This window comes from Helianthus annuus, chromosome 8 (genome assembly GCF_002127325.2).
Source record: "Helianthus annuus cultivar XRQ/B chromosome 8, HanXRQr2.0-SUNRISE, whole genome shotgun sequence".
NCBI lineage: Eukaryota > Viridiplantae > Streptophyta > Magnoliopsida > Asterales > Asteraceae > Helianthus > Helianthus annuus.
The window spans coordinates 36136223-36160524 of record NC_035440.2 but is presented as its reverse complement, the minus strand read 5'-3'; the positions used below and the strand labels follow the sequence as shown (position 1 = coordinate 36160524).

General features: G+C 36.3%; 1 protein-coding gene across 1 annotated transcript; it reads left to right on the top strand.

The window, feature by feature from the left end:
- The first annotated feature begins 7495 nt into the window (after positions 1-7495).
- Positions 7496-10852, top strand: LOC110872649 (7-deoxyloganetic acid glucosyltransferase). Its single transcript, XM_022121493.2, has 2 exons — positions 7496-8112; positions 9747-10852. The coding sequence occupies exons 1-2, from the start codon at positions 7575-7577 to the stop codon at positions 10688-10690; spliced, it is 1482 nt and encodes a 493-aa protein (XP_021977185.1). The 5' UTR covers positions 7496-7574; the 3' UTR covers positions 10691-10852.
- The last annotated feature ends 13450 nt before the right edge of the window (positions 10853-24302 follow it).

Below are 24302 nucleotides of genomic sequence, written 5' to 3'. Positions count from 1 at the left end.
TTAATGTGATCATGCATGATTGAACCGAACTGAATAGGCATTATTTGAAAGGATGAATGATATATGATGATGTTAATGGACAATTCAAACGATAGTAAGAATGTCTTGATAACTGGACATATTGCCGGTAATACAATATATATATGCATTGTTTGGCGGTTGTTTTTGGCGGGTAACTGCCTCCAGCAGTTATTCGAAAACATTTACCCGCTTATCATCAGCCAATGCATCCTCCTATCATCTAATCGTTCGAGTACTTATAATACATAATTATCCTACTTAGTAAATCCGAATAAATACATGATTAACATAACTAAGTTTAATAAATATATCTAACATAACCCCCTTAAACTTGGTTATGTTTAAAAGTTTTCTCCATCACACTCCGGTTTGCTTCTTCGACTGCCCATCTAGCATAGTTAAAGTTAAACCGCTTTCTTTTCTTTCCTTGATTCCAATCAGCGTCATCAACTCCAGCGAAGAGTGCAACTTGTCCTGAAACAACAGATTGTGAGTAACCGTTATCTGCACTTCTTGCTTCTCTGTGAAAACCCGTGGATGACCCTCCTTCTTCATGCACTACCTTCTTGTCCTGCACATTCCCTTGTGTTGTTTTGTATTTATAATAGTATTCTAGGATGTCAAGATACATGGCATAAATGACCCTCATGTAATCTCCATCATCGTAATCAAATCCTAGATCCTTTGCAATTGCAGGCCACAAATTTTCCGTAGTGACTTCCTTGTATCCACCGTCGATTGCCACCGGTATGTATAAACCTAACAGGTTTATCCTCTTCTTGTTTGGAGCAAATGGTGGAAGCGGTCTTGTGGTTAATCCCATATAATCATACAGGAACCATTTGACCATTTCCTCAAATTTCATCTCCAACATGTGTTTGTATTTAAACACAAATTCTCGATCATCAAGCAAGTCCAGAAAGGATTTGCAGTCAGCGAATTCATGGAATTCCATCTCTTTAACGATCATCATATTCCAGTCAGGTTCTTGTGCCGATAGATCCAGTTCTTCGAAATACGAATTCAAATACCTTTCTTTGAATTCATCATCATACATACTTTCTTCAATAATTCCCTGTTTTTCTTTTAACCCAATTTCTTCTTCCTTCGTCAACCCACTCGCATCGTTCACGGAATTATCAACCGGAATAGAGAACATAGGATAAATTTTACAAGTATCACCGTTCTTGTTAACAGTGAATCCTTGCATTGTTAATTGATCCATGCTCAAAACATTTCGGTCTAATTCCGGAGAATAGAAAACACTTTGAATTCTCATAGTTTCGTTTCCAGTTTTGATTTCAACCGATCCAACCCCACGTGTAAACAGAAAATTGTTTTCCCCGGATTGTGTATCAACCCCGATAATATGTTTTATACGTTTGAATACGTTTAAATTTCCAGCCATATGGTGTTTAATAACAGAACTAACGTACCAAATATCGCTCCATAGCCCTCCTTCGGTACCGACTACAATCATCTCTTGATGATTACTACTATCTCTCCCTTGATTCTGTATTCCCATGTTCACCGCTTGCCGGATCAACTGAGTCGCTTCATCTGTTTCCTTCTTGTTACACGCGTAGATTTGATGCCCTGGTTGATGACAGTAGAAACATGTTTTCTCACGTTGAAATCGCTTGTTCTTATTCTTCATTTCATCCGTGCAGTGTTGACAAGGCAACACAGTGGATGATGATTTGATTTCAACCATCTTCTTCCCCGTTTCCGCTCTGATACCACTATGTTGGGGATCAGAAGGTATTTGTGCAGCGGAATTAGAGACTTGATTAATGTGATCATGCATGATTGAACCGAACTGAATAGGCATTATTTGAAAGGATGAATGATATATGATGATGTTAATGGACAATTCAAACGATAGTAAGAATGTCTTGATAACTGGACATATTGCCGGTAATACAATATATATATATGCATTGTTTGGCGGTTGTTTTTGGCGGGTAACTGCCTCCAGCAGTTATTCGAAAACATTTACCCGCTTATCATCAGCCAATGCATCCTCCTATCATCTAATCGTTCGAGTACTTATAATACATAATTATCCTACTTAGTAAATCCGAATAAATACATGATTAACATAACTAAGTTTAATAAATATATCTAACAATTTGGCTGCTGCTCATAAGCACTGTGCTGAAGCTTGGTTCAAGATTAAAGGTGACAGGTAATTAACTATCTTCAAAGATTTTTTTTCTTAAGTAAACGAGCAAAGCAGTTCATAAGCTACTCTCGAAAAAATGCGAATCGAGCCAGATTTGATTGAGCTCGTACTCGAGTTCGAGTCTAAAAATTAGCTTATTTAATACATGAATTCTAGCTTCACTTTCGAGCTTGAGCTGACTCGCGGCTGTAAATGAGTCTAATATTTATATAACTTTTACTATAGAGTAAAATGCCAAAATATTCCATGAATTTAAGTAATTTTTGCCACTTCAATTAAAAAATGAAATCTTTTGTATCTAAGTTCCTGAGGTATAATTTTTGTTGCCATTTTTATCCAAATGACAAACTAGGTTAGAAATTCTGTTAATCTCTTCCCTTTTTTGTTATTTTCCTTATTTAAATGAAGGATATAATGATCATGACAAAATAAAAAACCAGTTTTCTCACTTAAAATAACCATTATACTCTTCATTTAAATGAGGAAAATGACAAAAAAAGGAAGAACATAAATTTCTAACTCAGTTTGCCATTTGAATGAAAATGACAACAAAAATGAAACATGAGAGACTCAGATACAAAAGGTTTTATTTTTGGACTGTTAAGGACTATTTGGCATTTTACTCTTTACAATATAATTTTGTAGAGATTTTGAACTGTTGGGGACTATTTTGGCATTTTACTCTTTACACTATAATTTTGTAGAGAAGCTCTTGTAAATTAAACAAGCCTAGCTCGAGCTTAGATGGGCTAGGGTTCGGCTTGAACATTATCTCACCCACTTATAATATCAAATGAATGTTGAATATGGGTTAAAAATTCTAGAACGTGTGAGATATGTGGATCGATTGCGCGAAACATTGCTGGTGCAAATGAGGCTGATGTGATAGACCAACGGGGCGAACCAAATGATTCTACATCATCATCAAGAGCCGCTATACCTGGTCAGACCATGGCTCGAACCTTTTGGCAAGGACATCGGTTTCTCAACTTTTTGTTGGCTTCAATGGTTTTCGCTTTTGTCATCTCATGGTTATTCCACTTTAACATGGGTCAATGAGGTACTTGTTTGTGATCAGAAGGAGGATATATGCTGCAATTTTATTGTGGATAATGTAGTGTTTTGTAGGGTTCATTGGAACTTGTTTTATTGTAAGATTTAGAGTTAAATGCTTGGTTGGTTCCTGTGGTTTGTGAAAATTGCAGACTTGGTCCTAAGAGTTTACTAATTACACACTTGATCCCAGTGGTTGCAATTTCTAAACACGGGTGGTCCTTAACACTAACCTATGTTAAGTTTTTCAGTTAAATATATGTGAAATTACTAGATTGCCCCTGCACACTTAAAAAATAAAGAAATGGATCCACCCTGATCTTCTTCTTCCTCTCCTCTTTCTCTCTCTCTCTCCCTCTAAGACCCACCACCACCACCTCCACCATCACCTTCAACCCACCACCTCCACCTCCACCGTCAACCAACCACCTCCACCTCTACCGTCACCTTCAACCCATCACCGCCACCACCTCTGCCGACACCTTCAACCCATCACCACCACCTCCACCGTCAATCGACCACCACTACCTCAACCATAACAGTCACCCTCAACCGACCACCACCACATCCACCGCCACCTGCAACCTACCACCAGCACCTCCACCACAACATCACTTAAACAATTTCAAAATCAAACATCACCAAACAAGATTTTTAATACGGACAAGGCCTTGTTTATGTTTGTTCGTTAAGGAAATAATGTGTTCACGAACGCTTCACGAAACCGAACGAGATTATCTATTCGTGTCCATTCATCAAGAAAATGAATATGTTAACGACCACAAACAAACACAAATGACTCAATGGGGGATAGACGTAGATGGCGGAAGGAGCAAACACTGGAACTTGAAGCCTTAATCGTGGAATAGATCCGTTGATGTGAATAATGAGAAGGAAAGAAGAGCAGTGAATAAAAGTGTGGGAATGTGACTTCCTATTTTATTTGTGAGGGTAATAAATTGTAACACCCTAAAAATGCATAATTTATTTATTGTGCCTTTAAATATTATAGTATGAAAAAAATAATAATAACTTTAGTTGACTAACTAAGTTAAGTAGAATGACTTTTGTGTAGAAAGAACGAAAGTTGTGCCTGAATAAATAATAAATGAAACTATAGGGGCTGAAAGTGTATAACTGAATGAAAGTTTAATAACAAAAAAAGAGTGTAGTGTGTGTGTGTGTCGTACGAGAGAGAGGGAGAGAAGGAGAAAACCTTCTCCTTCAAAAATAACAAGAAATTCAGCAAATCAAAGAGGTTTTAGGGCTGAATTTGAATGCATGTATTGAGGGCATGTTTGGCTAAACTTCTTTAAGTTAAAAAGGACTTTTAGGAAAAAGGACTTATTGACTTATGACTTTTTGAAAAGGAGTTTAAAAAAAAAGTGTTTGGATTAGCTTATGGGGTGGGAAAAGCCAATAACTCAATAAGTTGTTTTTTAAAAAGTGTTTGGCTTAGCTTATTGATGTAAAATGACTAAAAGCTAATAAGTCAATAAGTTAGTTCAAAAAGTCACAACATTCTAACTTTTCAAAAATGACTTTTTGATGAATTTTTCTCCTTCTCAAAAAGTCATTTTGAAAAGGACTTTTGCATTTGCCAAACACTAAAACTCCTTATTGGCTTTTTGATTAAGTCAATAAGTTGGTTGGAAAAACTTAGCCAAACATGCTCTAAGATTCTTGATCATCTAAGTGTTTCTAACATAACGTAAGTTGAATTTGATGATTTGATGATGTTTCATGAAGTGGGTTGTAATCAGTCCATGAAATTATATGAAAATAAGCATGAATGTTGGTTGGAATTATCATGTAGGAGATGAATTATGCTTGATTTTGATTATCTTGATGATTTGAAACAAAACCCACTTGTAGTGGTAGGATAATGAAGTGTGATGATCATGTAGGTGTAAAATTAGTGTAATGTTGATGTATGAATGCATATGTAGTAAAATATTTGATAAATAAATTTGATATAGAATGAATGTCCTGTGAGGTTAGTTGATTTGATGATCCAAGATATGAATTAGTAGGAATGCACATAGAATACTTGTACATTATGCTTTGCTAGTGGTACACACACCAAGTGTTTGATGAAATGCTTTGAATAAAGATTTCTATATGACAAAGATGATCTCATGTGAACATGATGCTAAATGATTAGAATTGGTAAAATGATAGTTAATTAACTCGATTATGTTAGAAAAGAATTGAATGAAGACATAAGATTGAAGTATGTTGATTTTAAAATTGTAGGAGTGAAAGAGGAAGACACGAACCATTCCAAGTCACAATCGAAGCACGACAAAGGTAAGTTCTTATACATACAAATATACTATCAAGGTTCGTTACCTGTGGTCAATCTTTTGAAAATACGTAAGTTTTCACTGATAAATACTAATAACCGACTCTTTTTGAAAAATCATTTCGATATCTTATTTGATATATATTATGAAAATCCGTAGTTAATCATTTAGTATTTCTTGGGATATATTCTCTTATCACCAGGTTTACATGCTTGTCAATACAGCCCGAGACCAGAAATCTATGCCGGTACTTGGTCAATGTACACACCATCTTTAGTATTTGCTTCTGTCAGGTGTATGCGTACCCCCGCACATATTTTATATGGCCATTACAATTTAATGAGTCGGGACGTCTGGACACCGTACCATTAACCTGTAAGGGACCCCCAAAATGTGAAAATTCACATTTTTTTGCATTTTTAGTCCCTCAACTTATTTCAACCCTTAATTTTATTAACTTTTTCCCTCTCCTTCCACATATCGGATTTATTCTGAGAGTTTTCGGACACGTGTCACTCTAGGATTTGATAAAATATTCGGGTTGTTACAGAATCGCCCAGTTAAAAGAAATTCCGTCCTCGTGATTTATTATTCGAATGGATGGGAGTATTTTTATCTCATGTTTGATTTAACCTCCCATGTGTGTATTCAGTCATGTAATTGTAATCTTTGTATATATTAAGTCATGTAATTGCAATCTTTGTGCCTTGAGCTTAATGAAATTACCTAGTTGCAGACCGTGGACATAGGTCCCCCACTGTGACCGAACCACGTAAAATTCTTGTGTCGTGATTTATTATTTTCTGTTTGTAATATTCGTTTGTTCATGTGTGTTAGTTCCGCTGCGCCGCTTGATATTCTGAGCGAGCATTGAGTGAACTTCGAGCTATTTTAACAACTGTGTTGCACAATTTAAATTTGCAGAGAGAGAGAGAGAGATAGTGACAATGTTGGGTCTCAAGTTTTTATGTTTTTACAATATGCGCATTTCATAGCATAATATTTTTCTTATAAATAACAATGTTGTGGCCGATGAGGCGATGTTCATATTACACGAATAATGACGTTGGGAGCATGAGACGATCGACTAAGGGAAACAAATGAGACATTGAGGCGATGAGCAGACTATCATTTAGCGACTGGGGGTTTAACTTTTAGATTTAGTGTTAAGTTTTTTATTGGAATGATTAAGCAGTACGTATAGATATAGCTGTAAATTTGTATATAGTGGACCAAAATCTAATAGAGTGGTATGTATAAAACTATAAATTAAATTTATATTTATGTATATATGTATGTGTGTGTATATATATGTATAATTTATATTTGTGTATATACGTGTTTATATATTTATGTCACAATATGTGTATATGTTTATGTATATGTGTATATATACTAATAAAAAATAATAATTCGAGCCGAATCGATTCGAGCGGACATTTGCTCATGCTTGGCTCGTTTAAAATCCGAACCTAGTAGAGCGACTTGTTTATAACCAAGCCTCAAATCGAACGAGCATTTTCCAAGCAATTTCTAAGCGAGCGTCGAGCGAGTGACGAGCGGTTTGAACGATCCTACGTTTAGCCCACCCCTACAATATTCTAAAAAATTCATTTCATTAATTTAAAAAAAAGTTTTAACACTACACGCGATTATTTTATATTATATTATATTATAATATAATTATATTATAATGCATATAAAATTGAACATAATTCAACTCGTAGATCAGACAGCCCATATAAAAAATGAGAAATAAAGATAAAAAAGTTGGTTTTTTTCTTTTGTTAATTTAGGGACAAATGAGACTTATTCTTTAAACGACTATTTTAAACTCGCAGCAAGCAGAATTCAAACCGCACTAGTTCCACTCTCGGATACCTCTACCACCAATTTTTTTTTGTATTAGGTAAACATTATCTTGATCATCACAATATTAATATATAACTTCTTCGATCTCCACACAACTTAATAAACCAAGAATAAAATTGCTCTAAACTGATTCGACAATGGATCAAAGTCATGAACAAATCAACTCTAAACACACCATTGAACCACATGTACTTATGTTCCCCATACCATTTCAAGGCCCGGTTAACTGTTTCCTTAAGTTAGCCGAGCTCCTATGTCTTTCGGGCATCCATGTCACCTTCCTCAACACCCAACACATCCACCGCCCTCTCCTCCGCCACACCGAGGTGCTGTCCCGGTTCAGCCGCTACCCCAACTTCAGATTCGAGACAATTCCTGATGGAGTTGAGCATGAAACACCAGTCTCTGTAGACCGGTTCTTGGAGGTGATGGCTGGTGTGGATGTGGTTACTAAACCTCTATTCCGGGAGATGATGGTTTCGGGTAGGTTTAGTTGGGAATCGGAAAGGCCAGTGACTGTGATGATACCGGATGCTTACTTCAGTTTTGCGGTGGATGTAGCGAAAGAGGCGTCGGTTCCGGTGATATGCTTCGAGACCGTGAGTCCATGCTGCTTGTGGACTTCGTACTTGAATCTTCCTACTCTTATTGAAGCTGGAGATGTCCCCTTCAAAGGTTGAATTTCTTCCTGTTCAACATCACTTTGAATAATTTAAGTTTTTGATGAATAGTTGAATATTGCTGTGTTTTCAAAAGTAAATTAATGTTATTACAAACTGTTAGACCGTGTGGTGTAGGGCGCGAGTTGGGGTGGCGTTTACGAAGCAATGCTGGCTAGACCACACCAGGCTAACGTTGGCCATGACGTTGCCCTGCTGGCTTGGGATTGAGCTTGGCCGGGGGAGGGGGGGGGGTGACATAGCTGGCTTTGGTTGGCTGGTCCAACATAAGCAAAAAAAAAAAAAAAAAAAAAAAAACAAAATCCACATGGCTGGCCACGACAGCTGAAGCCACGCCACACGACACCCCTTGTTTTTGAATATTACCTTGTGGATCCCACACTCGTCTCCTGTTAAGCAAGGCCTCCCAACCTAAACCCATCCACTGCATAATCTTTTATCTTACAAAATGTTAATTAGCAAAACACCAAAAAGTTGTAGATCTTGCAAAATGTTAATCAGCAAAACACCAAAAGTTATATAAAGAATTTCCAAATTGTTTTTTGTGACTTCGTTTTGATGGTTTAATCCCGATGTGAATGTGACATTAAAAGAAAGAGTTGGGGCGCTGGATTAGGTCATAATTTATCTAGCAAGTTTAATTTATAAGACAGAGTCAAAGTCAAGGAAAATGACAAAAATAAACATTGATCAAACAAATTTCATTAAAAAACATATAACGTGTCTAAACTTAGGGAAGGTATAAAAATTTTATTTATTTTAAAACATGACACTTGTCCCAAACCTCTAAAAATACTCCTAAATTATTGTACACCTAGCCTAAGATCCACTAGAAAAGAGTCATTTGTCTAAAGGGTCTGCATATATTTTATGCGTTTTTTATTTTTAGACTCTACAAATTGTATTAGAGGAGTCTATGGATGCTATGACTTTGACTGAAGTGTACATGTATAGCATTTTCCTCCTTTATTTTTCACCATGAATTTTGAATTTGAATACTTTTTTCGATAATATATTTTTTTTTAAATTACACCAAATTAAAGATCATTTTATTTTCTTTAATTTGGTGTAATTTAAAAAATATATATAGATTATCGTATGAAAAAAGTTATACATGTTTAAAATCGCGAGGGGAAATAAAAAAGGAAAAGGCTATAGAGACTCTTCATCCATGTGAAGTCTCTACGTGTACAACATATATTTTGGTGAATTTCCCTCACTTAATTAGATCGTTTTGTTTATTTATTTATTTTAATAATTGAAACAACAGTGGCGTATTTGAATTAGAATAGGAAACTTCGCTTTCTAAGTTAAGGGTAGCTTATAAATAGATGGGTTATGTATACATTTATTTTCATGAGTTTTGAGCTAACAAAACCAGAAAAGGTGTTGTGGGTAAAAATAAAAAGTCCTCCCCACAAAAATTCTCAGTGTTTGTGTTTTGCAATCGGATCACCGGTTAAATTCCAACAATTGGAATCAGAGCTTAAGGGGAAAACGATCAAGACGAACCAAGGACGGGGGAGAATAACCCGTCGAACCACAGCCAATCGGTTGTTTTGCGAAGAAGAATCTAACAATATAAGGTTTTTATTCGTTTATTATTCACCAATTATTTTCATTCCTCAGGAAATGATTTAGACGAGTTGATAACAAGCATTCCAGGAACAGAACAAATTATTCGACGACGGGACCTTGCTAGCCAGTGTCGTTCCACCGACATGTCGAGCCAGTCGATTGAACTCATCGTCAAAGAAGCTCATGCGGTTCCTGAAGCTCAAGGTCTCATACTCAATACATTTGAAGAGTTAGATAGTCTAATACTCAAACACATGCGAAAACTTTGTCCAAATATTTACACCATAGGCCCCCTACACACTCTTCACAAAGCTCAACTTACGGCTAACACAAACCCATTGCAAGAAAACAACTTCTCTAACAGTGTTTGGAAGGAAGATCGAACCTGCATGTCATGGCTCGATGAACACGATCCAAAAACCGTTCTTTATATTAGCATCGGGAGTCTTGCGACCATGACAATTGACCAACTAGTTGAAATATGGTATGGTGTGATTAATAGTGGAACACCCTTTTTGTGGGTGAGACGGCCTGGGTCGATCATTGGTGGGTATGACGAGTCGCAGGTTCCAGATGAGCTACTAGCACGTACAAAAGAAATCGGGTGTATAGTAGAATGGGCCCCACAAGAAGATGTACTTGCACATCCGGCCATTGGTGGGTTTCTGACACATAGTGGATGGAACTCGACTATGGAGAGTATAACGCAAGGTATCCCCATGGTTTGTTGGCCAAACTTTGTGGACCAACAAGTGAATAGTCGATTTGTGGAAGAGGTATGGAAAGTGGGAGTAGACATAAAAGATACATGTGATCGGTTGCAAGTTGAAAAGGCAGTTAGGGATATTATGGACTCGAAACGTAATGTATATACACAATCTGCTAATACTTGGGCAAATTTGGCTAAAGAGTCGATAACTAAGACAGGGTCGTCATCTATTCATTTGGCTCGGTTGATTGATGATATTTTAGCAATGAGCTTGACCCAACCCTAAAGTATGTGGACTCATGTACTGGAATCGTGTTTGTGAGCTAGACTATGCTTGCTTTAGATTGCATGTAAAGTGCTTAAATAAGTTATCTAGACATTGGAGGACGTACGAAATAAATTTGTCATTAAACGTTTTTCTAATAAAAGTAAAATATTTGTATATAAACACTTGGGCCAAATTTGGATTGAGAATCACGCTCCCGATTTTTTCTTTTTTTTTCTTTCTTGTATTTTTTTTGTGTGTTAGATAAACAGTATCTTGCTCATCTTAAAATCAATACATACTTCTTTAATTTCCACCACTTTTATAAGCTCCATAAACAAGCATGAAATAACTCAAAATCAATACAAAAATAGAGCCATCTGTAAAACACCACTCTGGAACTCATGTAGTTACATATTTCCCTTACCATTTAAAGGCCCGTGACAGTGATGATTTGTTTCAGTTTTGCGGTATATATATAGCGATAGAGGCATTTGCGTGGAAACCGTAAGTCCATGCTGCTTGTGGACTTCATACTTGAATCTTCCTACACTTATTGAACCAGGGGATGTCCCCTTCAAAGGCGCGCTTTTCTTCCAGTTCAACAACACGCTGAATAAAAGTTTTTGGTTGAATGTTGTTATATTTATTTAACTTAATTAATTATATAATTTGAACTTTTTAATCCAGTCAAAACTTGACTTTTTTCTTTTAAGAGTTCGAAATTTATAAATAAATAAATAAAATAATTAAAGGGTGTTATTTTAATTCATCCAAAACTAAAAAAAAAACAAAAAACAAAAAACAAAAAACAAAAAACAAACTGGTGTAACACTATTTAATAAAACCATTTCAAGTCCCCAAAAGGAAACGGTATAATGTTGGAAACAGTATAATATTTAAACGATATAATATTTGGAAAGGTATAATGTTTAAGACGATATAATATTTTAAACGATATAATATTTAAGAATGGTAAAATTTTCAAAACTCATCGGAGCGGAGTTTATACATGAATACAATTTTTTTTTTAAAAAAAAAACACCGAATTACCCCACTAAAATACCAAATTCTTAAATAAAAAATTCATTAGCATCAAATACGTCTCGTACAAGGCTGTACTTGGCGTATAGGGCTCCTCAAAACCAGTGCATGACACCATTTAGACAACGCTTTTACTGAAGCCCTATACACCTCCTACAACCTTGTACGAGGCGTCCAAGACACAAAAGTGTGCAGATAGGCGCCTGTGGTGTGCGAATAGTTTGAGCCTATATAAAACTAATTTTTTGTTCTTGTTATACGCATTGTAATATATATAGATATGTAATATACATCTTTAACCTATTTAATTTTTAAACACTTTTATTTTTCTCTAATAACTTACATTTGTTAGCTTTAGAAAAACTAAATACGCAGTTGTGTTTTTTTTTTCTTTCTCAGCACTCTCTGATACAAATTTTCTCAACACCAATATCGTATCAGTATCATTTTTATGGTTTTCAATTGATGTAAAACATGTACTGTGAGCTATACTGAGTACCGGTACCGTAACGAACCAAACCAATGTCGACTAAATATTATTGCCATCAGTATTGATATTATCAAAGCCGGTATCGGTATTCATTTTAAATTGGTACCATAACGAACCTAGTCGATACTAACCAAAAATATTAGTAACGACATTAATATTGGATTTTATGTTTTTGATTGATGTAAAACACGTGTCGATATCCGTTTATATACAACTATAAGGTAAATATATGTCTCCAAAACGACAAAAGAACACTTTGTTAAACTAGTCTGTCCTATGGTAATTTATTCAAATGAAGCAAATAAAATGCCTGTGTTAAAAAGCTTAGCAAAACTAAGCTAATAATAGTATAATTCAACTAATAAGAAAGTTCTTTTTAGAGAACTGTTAGAACATGAAACCTTTTATATTCTTACTTTTAAGCTTTTCTATTTTATTTTTGGTATTAAATTAGAAATTTGGAAAAAAAATGTTAATTTTCTAATAAACATTTTAAAAAAATTATTTCTTCTAAAATAAAACCTAATTAAAAATATTATATGTAAACCAAAAAAATAAGTATACTAAAAATTTATTTAAAAAAATGAACACATAGGTAAAGGATAGTAATTTAAAAAAAAAAAGTTGACTAAAACTATGAATAAGAAAGTAAAATTATTTATGTATACTAAATTGATTTTTTAAGCAAATTTGTTTTTCTAAAGCAATTGATAAATTGATATTATTCAATGAGATTAGGGGTGAGAAACTAGAAAGTTAGTTTTTTCTTAAGTTTAACAATCGAAACACAATTTAGGTATATGTTTTTTAAAACTTCTTATTTAAATAATACATAAATTTTCAAACTACACCATTTTAGTAAAAAAAAAAAAAAAAAACCTCAATCAAAACACTAAAACTTCTCATTTAAATACATAAATTTTCGAACTACACCATTTTAGAAAAAAAAAAAAAAACTCATAGATGTTGCTCCCTTACATTCTTCAGCTGAATTTTTGCATGCCACAGTTTAATTCTTCAGCTGAATTTTACATTCTTCCGCAAAATTTTGCTGAATTGTTGCATGGCACAACTTAATTTTTCGTAAATATTTTTAAAACTACCCAAGCTTGTGGCTACCCAATCGTCAAAGACGTTAGAAACAACACCCCATGCCATCATAGGCTAAAAAATTATATTATATCTAAACTTTTAATTTTCGGTGAAATGCATGACAAATTGACAATGACAATAGGCGATGGATGAGATCACAGCAGTTGATCAGAAGACTTTTGGCACTAAGAAACCTTCATATCTCCGTCATTGTCAATCATGTAATTCTCTAGTCGTTCATCGACGAATTTGCTTCGAACTCGTTTTTAGAAAAAGAGAAAAAGAGGGGCCGGCTCATTAAGTCACAAGCAGACTAGATTTATCAACGAGCCGAGTTCAAGCTCCAAATAAAAATAGATGGGGATATTTCAAGCCCATCAATTCTAGCTTGTGTGGTTCTAAGCTTAGGCTTGAGTTTGACTCAGCTCATAAACAATCCTACTTGAGTGCTGGTTTTTTTTTTTTTTTTTTTTTTACATTTTTATGATAAGTTACAAGTTTTAAATTTTTTTAAACTTTGATATATTTGATTGTTTTAGGGGTGTCAATGGTGGTGAATTGATGGATTACGAGTTAGCATGTTGAATTGTTTAATCTGAACACAACTCATATTTTTTATTGTCTCAAAATAAATCAATCCTAATCCGCACTCACCTAAAATTTGTGTAACCCGAACATGGCCCGTTAACCATTTAAACTATTTATCTAAGCGTGTGAAACGGGTTGGTAGGTAATAATTATGTTGTAAATGAGATAATGAGGTCAGAGGTCAAAAAAAGGGTAAATATATTATATATAATAAATGAATAGATTTGGGCTGAGATGGCATGATATTAGAGCCTTTTGGATTGCTTTTTGGCGGGAAAATGAGCTGGGTACTTACATTGCTGGCGGATCCCGTTTTGAGCAACCCGACCCAATGTTTTCGGATCTATTTAAACAACACACTCCTTCACTTCTTCATGCTCTCAAACCCTACACCCACATCTTCTCCTTCACGATTCTTCCTTCTGCTTGAAGCCTCAGCAACGCAATCCAATCGATTTAATCACTAGAGACACCATTGATAAGCTACTCATCCTTCATTTCTATTCTGTTTGTTTACAACTCGATGGTACCATATGCACTAATTATCCTAATTCTAGGTTAGTTTTCAATCAATCGTTTTTTTACCGTTCATTGGATGTTGATTTTAGGGCTTTCAATCGATTGTCTCAAGGTATGATTTTGCTACCGATTATCTTTCTTTTTTTTAAATGAGGTTTAAATTTGTGAAATCTAATTGAATTTCGTGTTATATTATGGATTAATAAATATGTTATCTCCATTGTGATGCTTGATTTGTAGATCTTAGGTTCTGGGATGTATCTGGGAGAAAACACTATTCGCTTCTAAACCCTAACCTCCATTCCCTTCATGGCTCTACTGGATCATTCATCCTCTTTTTCAAACGATTTAGAAATCAGGTACCAATTCTTCTATGGATTATCGTTTATATTTTTGGATCTCGCCCATAAATCATACTTACGTATAAGTTTTTGATTAAGATTCTCTTAAAAAAATATGTTTTAACTGGATGATGATTTGATGAGTTTTAAAGGCTGTGATGATCAATTTCAATGTGTCTGAGTGAAATTGGGCAAAGATAAGATAGTCCACATCTTGGCAGGGCAACCTGGATGGTCATGTGTTTTCACATGGCAACCGTAAGTATGCAGCCATGGCGGATTTATCCACTCTGTTTGATTGTTTACAAATCTGAGCCTCATAATCGTTTTATAACATCAACAACAATACTGGTATACATATGTTATGTGTCACGGCCCCAGCCCCGGGTTGACCCGGTCAGGAGCCGCGGGACAGGAACCCGTGGTATTTAATTGATGCAACAGCGGAAGATTTTAACAGGATCTTTTAAAACTTGAAATGCCCGATTATTTTATTTCATAATTCAGAATAAACCCCGTAATTTACAATAGAGGAATTTTACTAGGAAATTCCCTGATTTATTAAAACATGTTTATTCATTTTAACTGAGCCACCTCTTCAAGCTTGTTAGTGCTCCGTAGCACGTTTTCCTTGATTTACAGCAGGTCGCCTGAAACAAGTTTTAAAAATATTTTGTCAGCGGGGAAATACTGGTGAATCATTCATTTTGATAAAATGACACATAGTTATAAATTACAACATAAGAGCGATTACAATGGCTTCTATCTTATTTTTATCTGGCGCCGTGTCACCTGGTGACGATGGTCATATCACTATTGGGTCTTTCCCCAAGTAGTGACGTTTATCACTGTTAGGATTTATTAGCCCAACCGTGAGAAATTAGTAATGTGCACAATACCCCATTAGCCAGTGATTTAAGATAACCACGACTTAATCCCTGTAATTATAACTTTTGAAAATGTATGGAGTATTGTAAAATATGATTGATAAAAAGAGAATGACTCACTTTGCAAATTTATACGGGCAGAGTTTAGCCTACTGATAAGCCTGATAACCTAATTTAAACAACAATGCATACGAACTAGGTCAGTAACTAAGACAGCATTTACGATAACTCACGAGATTAAACCCTCACGACGAATGACAAAGTGCAATACTTAAACATCCATCGAATTCACGACGAATGACAAAGTATAAACCCAATTTGAGCAACACTTAAACATTCATCGGATAGTTTTAATCGATCGGACATTGAATCGTAGCAGCGATCAAGTTAATACCCTGTATCGTAGCAGCGCCTCGCTATTGTAACTTGTAATTTCGACTTTTGGACAGTATACTTCGTGATTTTGATTAAAATTTCGACATAGAATGATAGCTCGGGATTAAATCTATTTATAGGTGAAAATAGGGTTCACGCGGCCCGCGTAAACCTTGGCCCGATCCTTACGCGGCCCGCGAGGGGCACCTATTCGTAGATTAGGGCTACGTTGTCATCAGTAGACTTGCCATGCGTGCGACACGTGGCTCGGATGCTTATCCGGTCAAACCTTACATTGACGCGGCCTACGTAAGGACATGCTTAACCTTTACGCGGCCCGCCTGAAAACCATAAATCCTGATTTCTTGATTCTTTGATATGGATTAGGGTTTTAGGGGTCCGGGTTTTCATTTATGGGTTGTTTAAGGACATTTTTGAAGGTCCTTACATCCTCCCCACCTTATTTAAAATCTCGTCCTCGAGATTTACTGAAATAAGTTTGGATATTTTTGCTTCATTTCTGATTCCAGCTCCCAGGTGTATTCGGGTCCTCTTTTCGAATCCCACTTGACTTTGACTTGCACAAGTCGTTTGTGCTTGAGAAACTTGATCTTTCTGTCCTCTATCTGCAGTGGTTTCTCCACGAATTTCAGCTTTTCATTTACCTCTACATCTTGAAGAGGTACTACCAGGGATTCGTCAGATAGACATTTCTTGTGGTTGGATGTATGAAACACATCATGTACTCTTGCTAACTCTTCTGGTAGTTGTAAACGATAAGCAACTGGTCCTATTCGTTGAATTACTGGGAATGGTCCTATGTACCTTGGACTCAGCTTTCCTTTCTTACCGAACCGTACTACTCCTTTCCAAGGAGAAACTTTCAAGAGTACCTTGTCTCCAACTTGAAACTCTAGTGGCTTGCATCGATTGTCAGCATAACTCTTTTGACGATCTCGAGCCGTCTTTAGTCTTTCCTTGATTTGAGTTATCTTGTCGGTGGTTTCTTGCACGATTTCAGGACCTGATAATTGACTTTCTCCTATTTCTACCCAACAAACTGGAGTTCTGCACTTTCGTCCATATAGTGCTTCGAATGGGGCAGCTTCAATGCTTGCATGATAACTATTATTATAGGAGAATTCAATTAAGGGTAGGTGATCATCCCAGTTTCCACCGAAATCTATCACACATGCCCGGAGCATGTCTTCCAGGGTTTGGATCGTCCTTTCACTTTGTCCGTCTGTTTGTGGATGATATGCAGTACTTAAATTTAGTCGGGTTCCCATTGCTACCTGGAAACTAGTCCAGAAATGGGAAGTGAAACGACTATCTCTATCTGATACAATGGAGAGTGGAACTCCATGTAAGGATACTACTTCGTCTACATACAACTTGGCTAACCTTTCCTTACTAAAGGTTTCTTTCATGAGTAGAAAATGAGCTGACTTGGTTAATCGATCCACAATTACCCAAATCGCGTCGTTACCTTTTCTGGTTTTGGGTAAATTTGTAACAAAGTCCATTGTTATGAGCTCCCATTTCCATACAGGCATTTCTAATTGTTGTAGTAGACCTGAGGGTTTCTGATGTTCTGCCTTAACTTGTGAACAAGTAAGACATTTAGAAACATATCTAGCGATGTCCTTTTTCATTCCTATCCACCAGAAATTATTTCTTAAGTCTTGGTACATTTTATTGTTTCCTGGATGCATGGTATACCTAGATTTATGAGCTTCTTCTAAAATCTTATCTCTTAATTCTCCTTGCTTAGGTACCCAAATTCTTTTCTTATGGAATCTCCAAATTCCATCATTTCCTTGCTCTAACTCTTTTATTCATCCTTTCATTCCTTCAGCATCGTCTTCGACTGCTGTTTCTTGAACATTCTTTAATTGTTCCATTAAATCCAATTGCAGATTTAATCTAAGAGCACGAACTCGTCGTTGTTTCTCATGATACTTACGACTTAAAGCATCTGCAACTACGTTTGCTTTTCCTTCGTGATATTGGATATTACAGTCGTAGTCACTTAGGATTTCCATCCATTTTCTTTGCCTCATGTTTAATTCTTTTTGCCCAAATATGTACCTTAAACTCTTGTGATCCGTATAGACAGTAAACTTACTTCCATATAGATAATGTCTCCAAATCTTAAGGGCAAAAATTATGGCTCCTAACTCTAGGTCATGAGTTGTATAGTTTTCCTCGTGCTTTTTCAATTGTCTTGAGGCATACGCAATTACCTTTTTGCGTTGCATTAGCACACATCCTAATCCTAGCTTTGAAGCATCACAGTATACTTCAAAATCTTCCGTTCCTTCTGGCAAGGCTAGAATTGGAGCATTTGTTAACTTTTGCTTTAAAATCCTAAAAGTCTTTTCTTGCCTAGGTCCCCATTCAAACTTAACCGTTTTACAGGTTAGCTTAGTTAATGGCATGGCTATCTTAGAAAAATCTTTAATGAATCGTCTATAATAACCAGCTAACCCTAGAAAGCTTCTAATTTCCGTAGCCGATTGCGGGGCCTTCCATTTGGTGATTGCTTCTATTTTGGAGGGATCTACGTGAATACCTTCGTGATTTACCATATGACTCAAAAATTGCACCTCCGGTAGCCAAAATTCACACTTCGATAATTTAGCGTAAAGCTTTTCCCTTCTTAACAAAGTTAAGAGTGCATGCAAGTGCTGACAGTGTTCATTCTGACTTTTGGAATAAATAAGTATATCGTCGATGAAGACAATTACAAATTTATCCAAATACGGTTTACAGATCCGATTCATCATGTCCATGAATGCTGCAGGTGCATTCGTTAGTCCGAAGGGCATGACTGTAAACTCATAATGACCATACCTAGTTCTGAAAGCAGTTTTAGGTATGTCTTCTTCTTGTACTTTCAACTGATGGTATCCGGAGCGTAAGTCTATCTTAGAAAAATACCTAGCTCCCTGGAGTTGATAAAAAAGATCATCAATCCTAGGTAATGGGTATCGATTCTTAATTGTAACCTTATTCGGTTCCCTATAATCGATACACATTCGCATCGATCCATCTTTTTTTTTCACAAACAATTCTGGAGCTCCCCACGGGGATGAACTAGGTTGTATGAATCTTTTACTTAGCAATTCATCTAACTGCTTTTTCAATTCTAGCATTTCAGTAGGTACTAATTGGTAAGGTGCTTTGGCTATCGGTGTAGTTCCAGGAATTAGATGAATCCTAAATTCTACTTACCTGTCTGGTGGTAATCCAGGTAGTTCTTCTGGGAATACATCGGGGTATTCTGAGACTACTGGGATATCCTTAAGTTCCTTACTTTTCGTGTTAATGATTACTGAAATCATATACACTACTTCTTGTTTTCTTGAATAACTGGCCAATTTCATTACTGAAATGAATTTCAGTGGCTTTCGTGGTTTATCTCCTGTAATTGAAATTACTTTTCCTGTGGGTGTATGGATTTACATGGAATTTTTACCACAGACAATTCGAGCATGGTTGGCTACTAACCAATCCATTCCTAACACTACGTCGAATCCAGCTAAATTCATAGGTAACAGATTTGCAGAAAATTTATGACCTAAGAGTTCTATCTTTTCTTCTCATAAAACCTTATCTATGTTAACAGAATTCCCATCTGCTGTTTCGACTGTAAAAATCTGCCTAAGGTTGGTTAAGGGTAATTTAAAAGCTTGGCAGAATGAACTATTTATAAAACTTTGGTTTGCACCAGATTCAAATAATACTTTTACATAAACGTTGTGAACTAGGAACGTACCAGCTATTACGTCAGGAATTAGTTCGGCTTCCTGAGTAGTCAACTGAAAGGCTCTTACGTTTTTCTTGGTAGTTCCGTCTGCAGGTTTGGCTTTATTGTCAGCTGGCTTGACCAATTTTAGGCATTCTGGCCTGAAATGTTCAGCTTCTCGATAATTATAGCAGATCGTGGCTTTCTTCTTCTTCCTGCAATCTTCTTCTTGATGCACTGGAATTTTACAGAAATTGCAATACCCCTTGCATCTTCCAAAATGCTTTCTTTTACAGGCATTGCAAAATGGAACAGTGGAAGATTGCCCAGTTCCCTTTTTCCGGAAATTACTACGGTTACCCACACGGAATCCTTGGGTAATCTTTTGGGCGACTTCCTTTTTCCGGTTTTCTTCTCTTGTGCGTACCAGTTCGTCAGTTAGGGTGTTAGCTAATTCTACCGCATCGTCAATAGTGCGAGGTCTCGCAGCTTTAACGATATTACGGATTTCGCCAATCAATCCCCAAATATAGCGGGAAATAAGCACCGGTTCTGGCGAAGCCATGGTTGGCACCACTCTCGCATACTCGAAGAATGTCGAAGTATACCCTCAACAATCTACACCCATCATCCGATGGTTCAGGAACTTATTTGCCATTTGTTCCTTTTCATATTCGGGACATAATTTTCTTTCCATTAGCTGCTTAAATTCTTCCCAATTCATGGAATAGGCCATATTTCTTCCTTTAGCTTGAAGTACCGTATTCCACCATTCTAGCGCCCCTTCTTTAAAAAGATGCGACGCATACATGACCTTGTCTTCCTTAGCACATTTACTTATCATAATTACTGCTTCAGTTTTCTCCAACCAACGCAGTGCCGCAGTCGCCCCTTCATTGCCTACAAATTCAGCTGGTTTACAAGCAAGAAATTCTTTATAAGTGCAACCAGGGGTTGCAGCTTTCATTCTTTTAAGAATTGGGGCTTGCCGTATCTCATTATCGTTGTTAGTATGATGACCGCCCCCGTTTACGCTATTACTGAAGTTATCTTCATGAGTACGTTTGCTAGGAATAATTTGTTGAGGTTCAACATGTTTCTGGACAGCAGCAAGGATTGCTGGAATAGCATTGGCTATTCCTTGAGCAACGATATTCTCGATATCTTGCCTAGTCATAAATTGATCTTCCTGGTTTTGCTCTGATTGGTTAACTTCGTTAACTGGTTCATTACTAGCGTGTTCCATCTGGTAATTAATATATGTATAAATTATTATTATAGAATAATTATAACAACCATATAATTTCACAACACATGTATAGCCAAAATTGTCGATTTCTCGACTTCCATTTTTATATATATTATATTATGCATCCGTACACACTGTTATCTTAAAAAGTTTTATTTTAAGTTATTTTACAAGATTATATTTCTATTACTATTATTATTATTATTATTATACAATCACAGCTACTTTCTCACACCATCCCTTCTGCTGATATTTCAGAAACGACGTTCCCTCTCGTCGTATTTCCAGGAGATCTGTTCTCCCACCTCCCGGATCCTATTTCCAGCATCCACCAGCTCCTCGCCAAAATGGCGGAGTTCAGCTTGGTTTTCATTGCTCATTGGTGGGTTTGGTATAGGTTCTGGGTCGAACTGAGGGAAAAAGGTATAGGGGTTATTGAGGAGGTTTTGAAACTGCCAGTCGTTAGTCCATCACTCGTCCATTTCTCCTAAAGGTTGGGTGTGGATTAAAGGTTCTGGGATGGCTGGTTCCAAATTTATTGGAAGTTGGGTTTCAGCAGGATAAGGAAAGAGGTTATTATTGATAGGCCTGAGAATATCGCAGCTTGCCAGTACGCGATCCAATTCCTCCTGCAGTGGCAATTCCTCGACTTGCCTAGAACTTTCCCCAATTTCCATTTCTACTTGCCTAGCATTTTCCTCAATCTCGATCCATTTTCCTTTATCAATGGGATTTTCAATTTTGGGAACTTTTCTAGTTGCTGGTTTCCTCCTACATACTCTCCTCCAGCCTACAAATCTTCTCCCTTTCTTAGGCTTTGGTTTCTCCGGAGGTGGAGCTCGAAATTCCATAGGTTCCTCTACATCGGGTAAGTAACCAATAAAGTCTCTGGAAACTTCCACTTTTACAGGATAGAGATTGAGATTTTGAAGGGCTGCAGATAACTCATTCATGCTGTTTAGCATATATGCAAAATGCACACAAAATGCTAAGTCAAAAATTTCACAGGCGAATATTTAATATAACTATTCAAATATTATTACTGCACATACTGTGACTTTCTAATACAAATTACAAATGGAATTTAAAATATACTAAGGTGGCATAATCCTAATCTATTTTATTTTCTCTTACTAAATGTTTTATTTAAAGGACAAAGCTTCAGTTTTATAGGTGATATGGGTGCTAGTACTGGGTCAGCGTATTTTAAACGTTAGCATTTACTGCTATAGTGGCTAACATATAGAGATCTGCCCATTTTTCATCTAACTCATCTTCCCATGGGGGGTTATTGCCTATTTCCTGGGTTTCCTGATTAACCCTCACTTCTTTTGTTTGTGATTTCTTTCTTTTCTCCTGACTTTTTCTAATAATCCAATTTCTTTTATTAGGAGAAAGTGGTTTCTCAAACTGTGGCTTACGGAAAAATATTACTTCCTCAGTATCTGCTGGGTATTTTGAGGATGAAGTTCCTTTTTTCTTTTGTTGAAGTATCTAATTTATGATAGATGTCCGAAAGTCTTTGTATACCCATACTGTAAACAAATATTCAAATAATAAAACAAGTAATCACAAAATGGCAATCAGTAAAATTAAGTATTCTCTAAATACTTAATTGGCTTAAATCAGTGGCTCTGATACCACCTTTTCCTGTCACGGCCCCAGCCCTAGGTTGACCCGGTCAGGAGCCGCGGGACAGGAACCCGTGGTATTTAATTGATGCGACAGCGGAAGATTTTAACAGGATCTTTTAAAACTTGAAATGCCCGATTATTTTATTTCATAATTCGGGATAAACCCCGTAATTTACAATAGAGGAATTTTACTAGGAAATTCCCTGATTTATTAAAACATGTTTATTCATTTTAACTGAGCCACCTCTTCAAGCTTGTTAGTGCTCCGTAGCACGTTTTCGTTGATTTACAGCAGGTCGCCTGAAACATGTTTTAAAAATATTTTGTCAGCGGGGAAATACTGGTGAATCATTCATTTTGATAAAATGACACATAGTTATAAATTACAGCATAAGAGCGATTACAATGGCTTCTATCTTATTTTTATCTGGCGCCGTGTCACCTGGTGACGATGGTCATATCACTATTGGGTCTTTCCCCAAGTAGTGACGTTTATTAGCCTAACCGTGAGAAATTAGTAATGTGCACAATACCCCACTTGCCAGTGATTTAAGATAACCACGACTTAATCTCTGTAATTATAACTTTTGAAAATGTATGGAGTGTTGTAAAATATGATTGATAAAAAGAGAATGACTCACTTTGCAGATTTATACGGGCAGAGTTTAGCCTACTGATAAGCCTGATAACCTAATTTAAACAACAATGCATACGAACTAGGTCAGTAACTAATACAACATTTACGATAACTCACGAGATTAAACCCTCACGACGAATGACAAAGTGCAATACTTAAACATCCATCGAATTCACGACGAATGACAAAGTATAAACCCAATTTGAGCAGCCCTTAAACATTCATCGGATAGTTTTAATCGATCGGACATTGAATCGTAGCAGCTATCGAGTTAATACCCGGTATCGTAGCAGCGCCTCGCTATTGTAACTTGTAAGTTCGACTTTCGGACAGTATACTTCGTGATTTTGATTGAAATTCGACACAGATTGATAGCTTGGGATCAAATCTATTTATAGGTGAAAAATAGGGTTCACGCGGCCCGCGTAAACCTTGGCCTTATCCTTACGCGGCCCGCGCGGGGCGCCTATTCGTAGATTAGGGCTACGTTGTCATCAGTAGACTTGCCACGTGTGCGACATGTGGCTCGGATGCTTATCCGGTCAAACCTCACATTGATGCGACCCGTGTAAGGACATGCTTAACCCTTACGCGGCCCGCCTGAAAACCATAAATCCTGATTTCTTGATTTTTTGATATGGATTAGGGTTTCAGGGGTCCGGGTTTTCATTTATGGGTTGTTTAGGGACATTTTTGAAGGTCCTTACATTATGTTTTTGGTTTTGGTACTTTCAATTACTGGTATACATCTCTTTGGAGAAGTCAATTTTTTAGGAAAAGTAGAATTTGGTTGTAGGGTTGCTGAATTAGTGAATTTTGGAATTGGAATTAAGGTCAATGTTTTGAAAGTCTATATGAAGAGGGACGTGCTGCATATGTTGACATAGCATGTATGTTTATTTATCGATTACACCTGCAATACGTTATTTTAAAGTATTTGATAAAAGGTTTATTGTGTTTACAATTATACCATGATATTGCTCATCCCTTGACTTCAATTTCACTTGTGCATACTCAGCTACAACA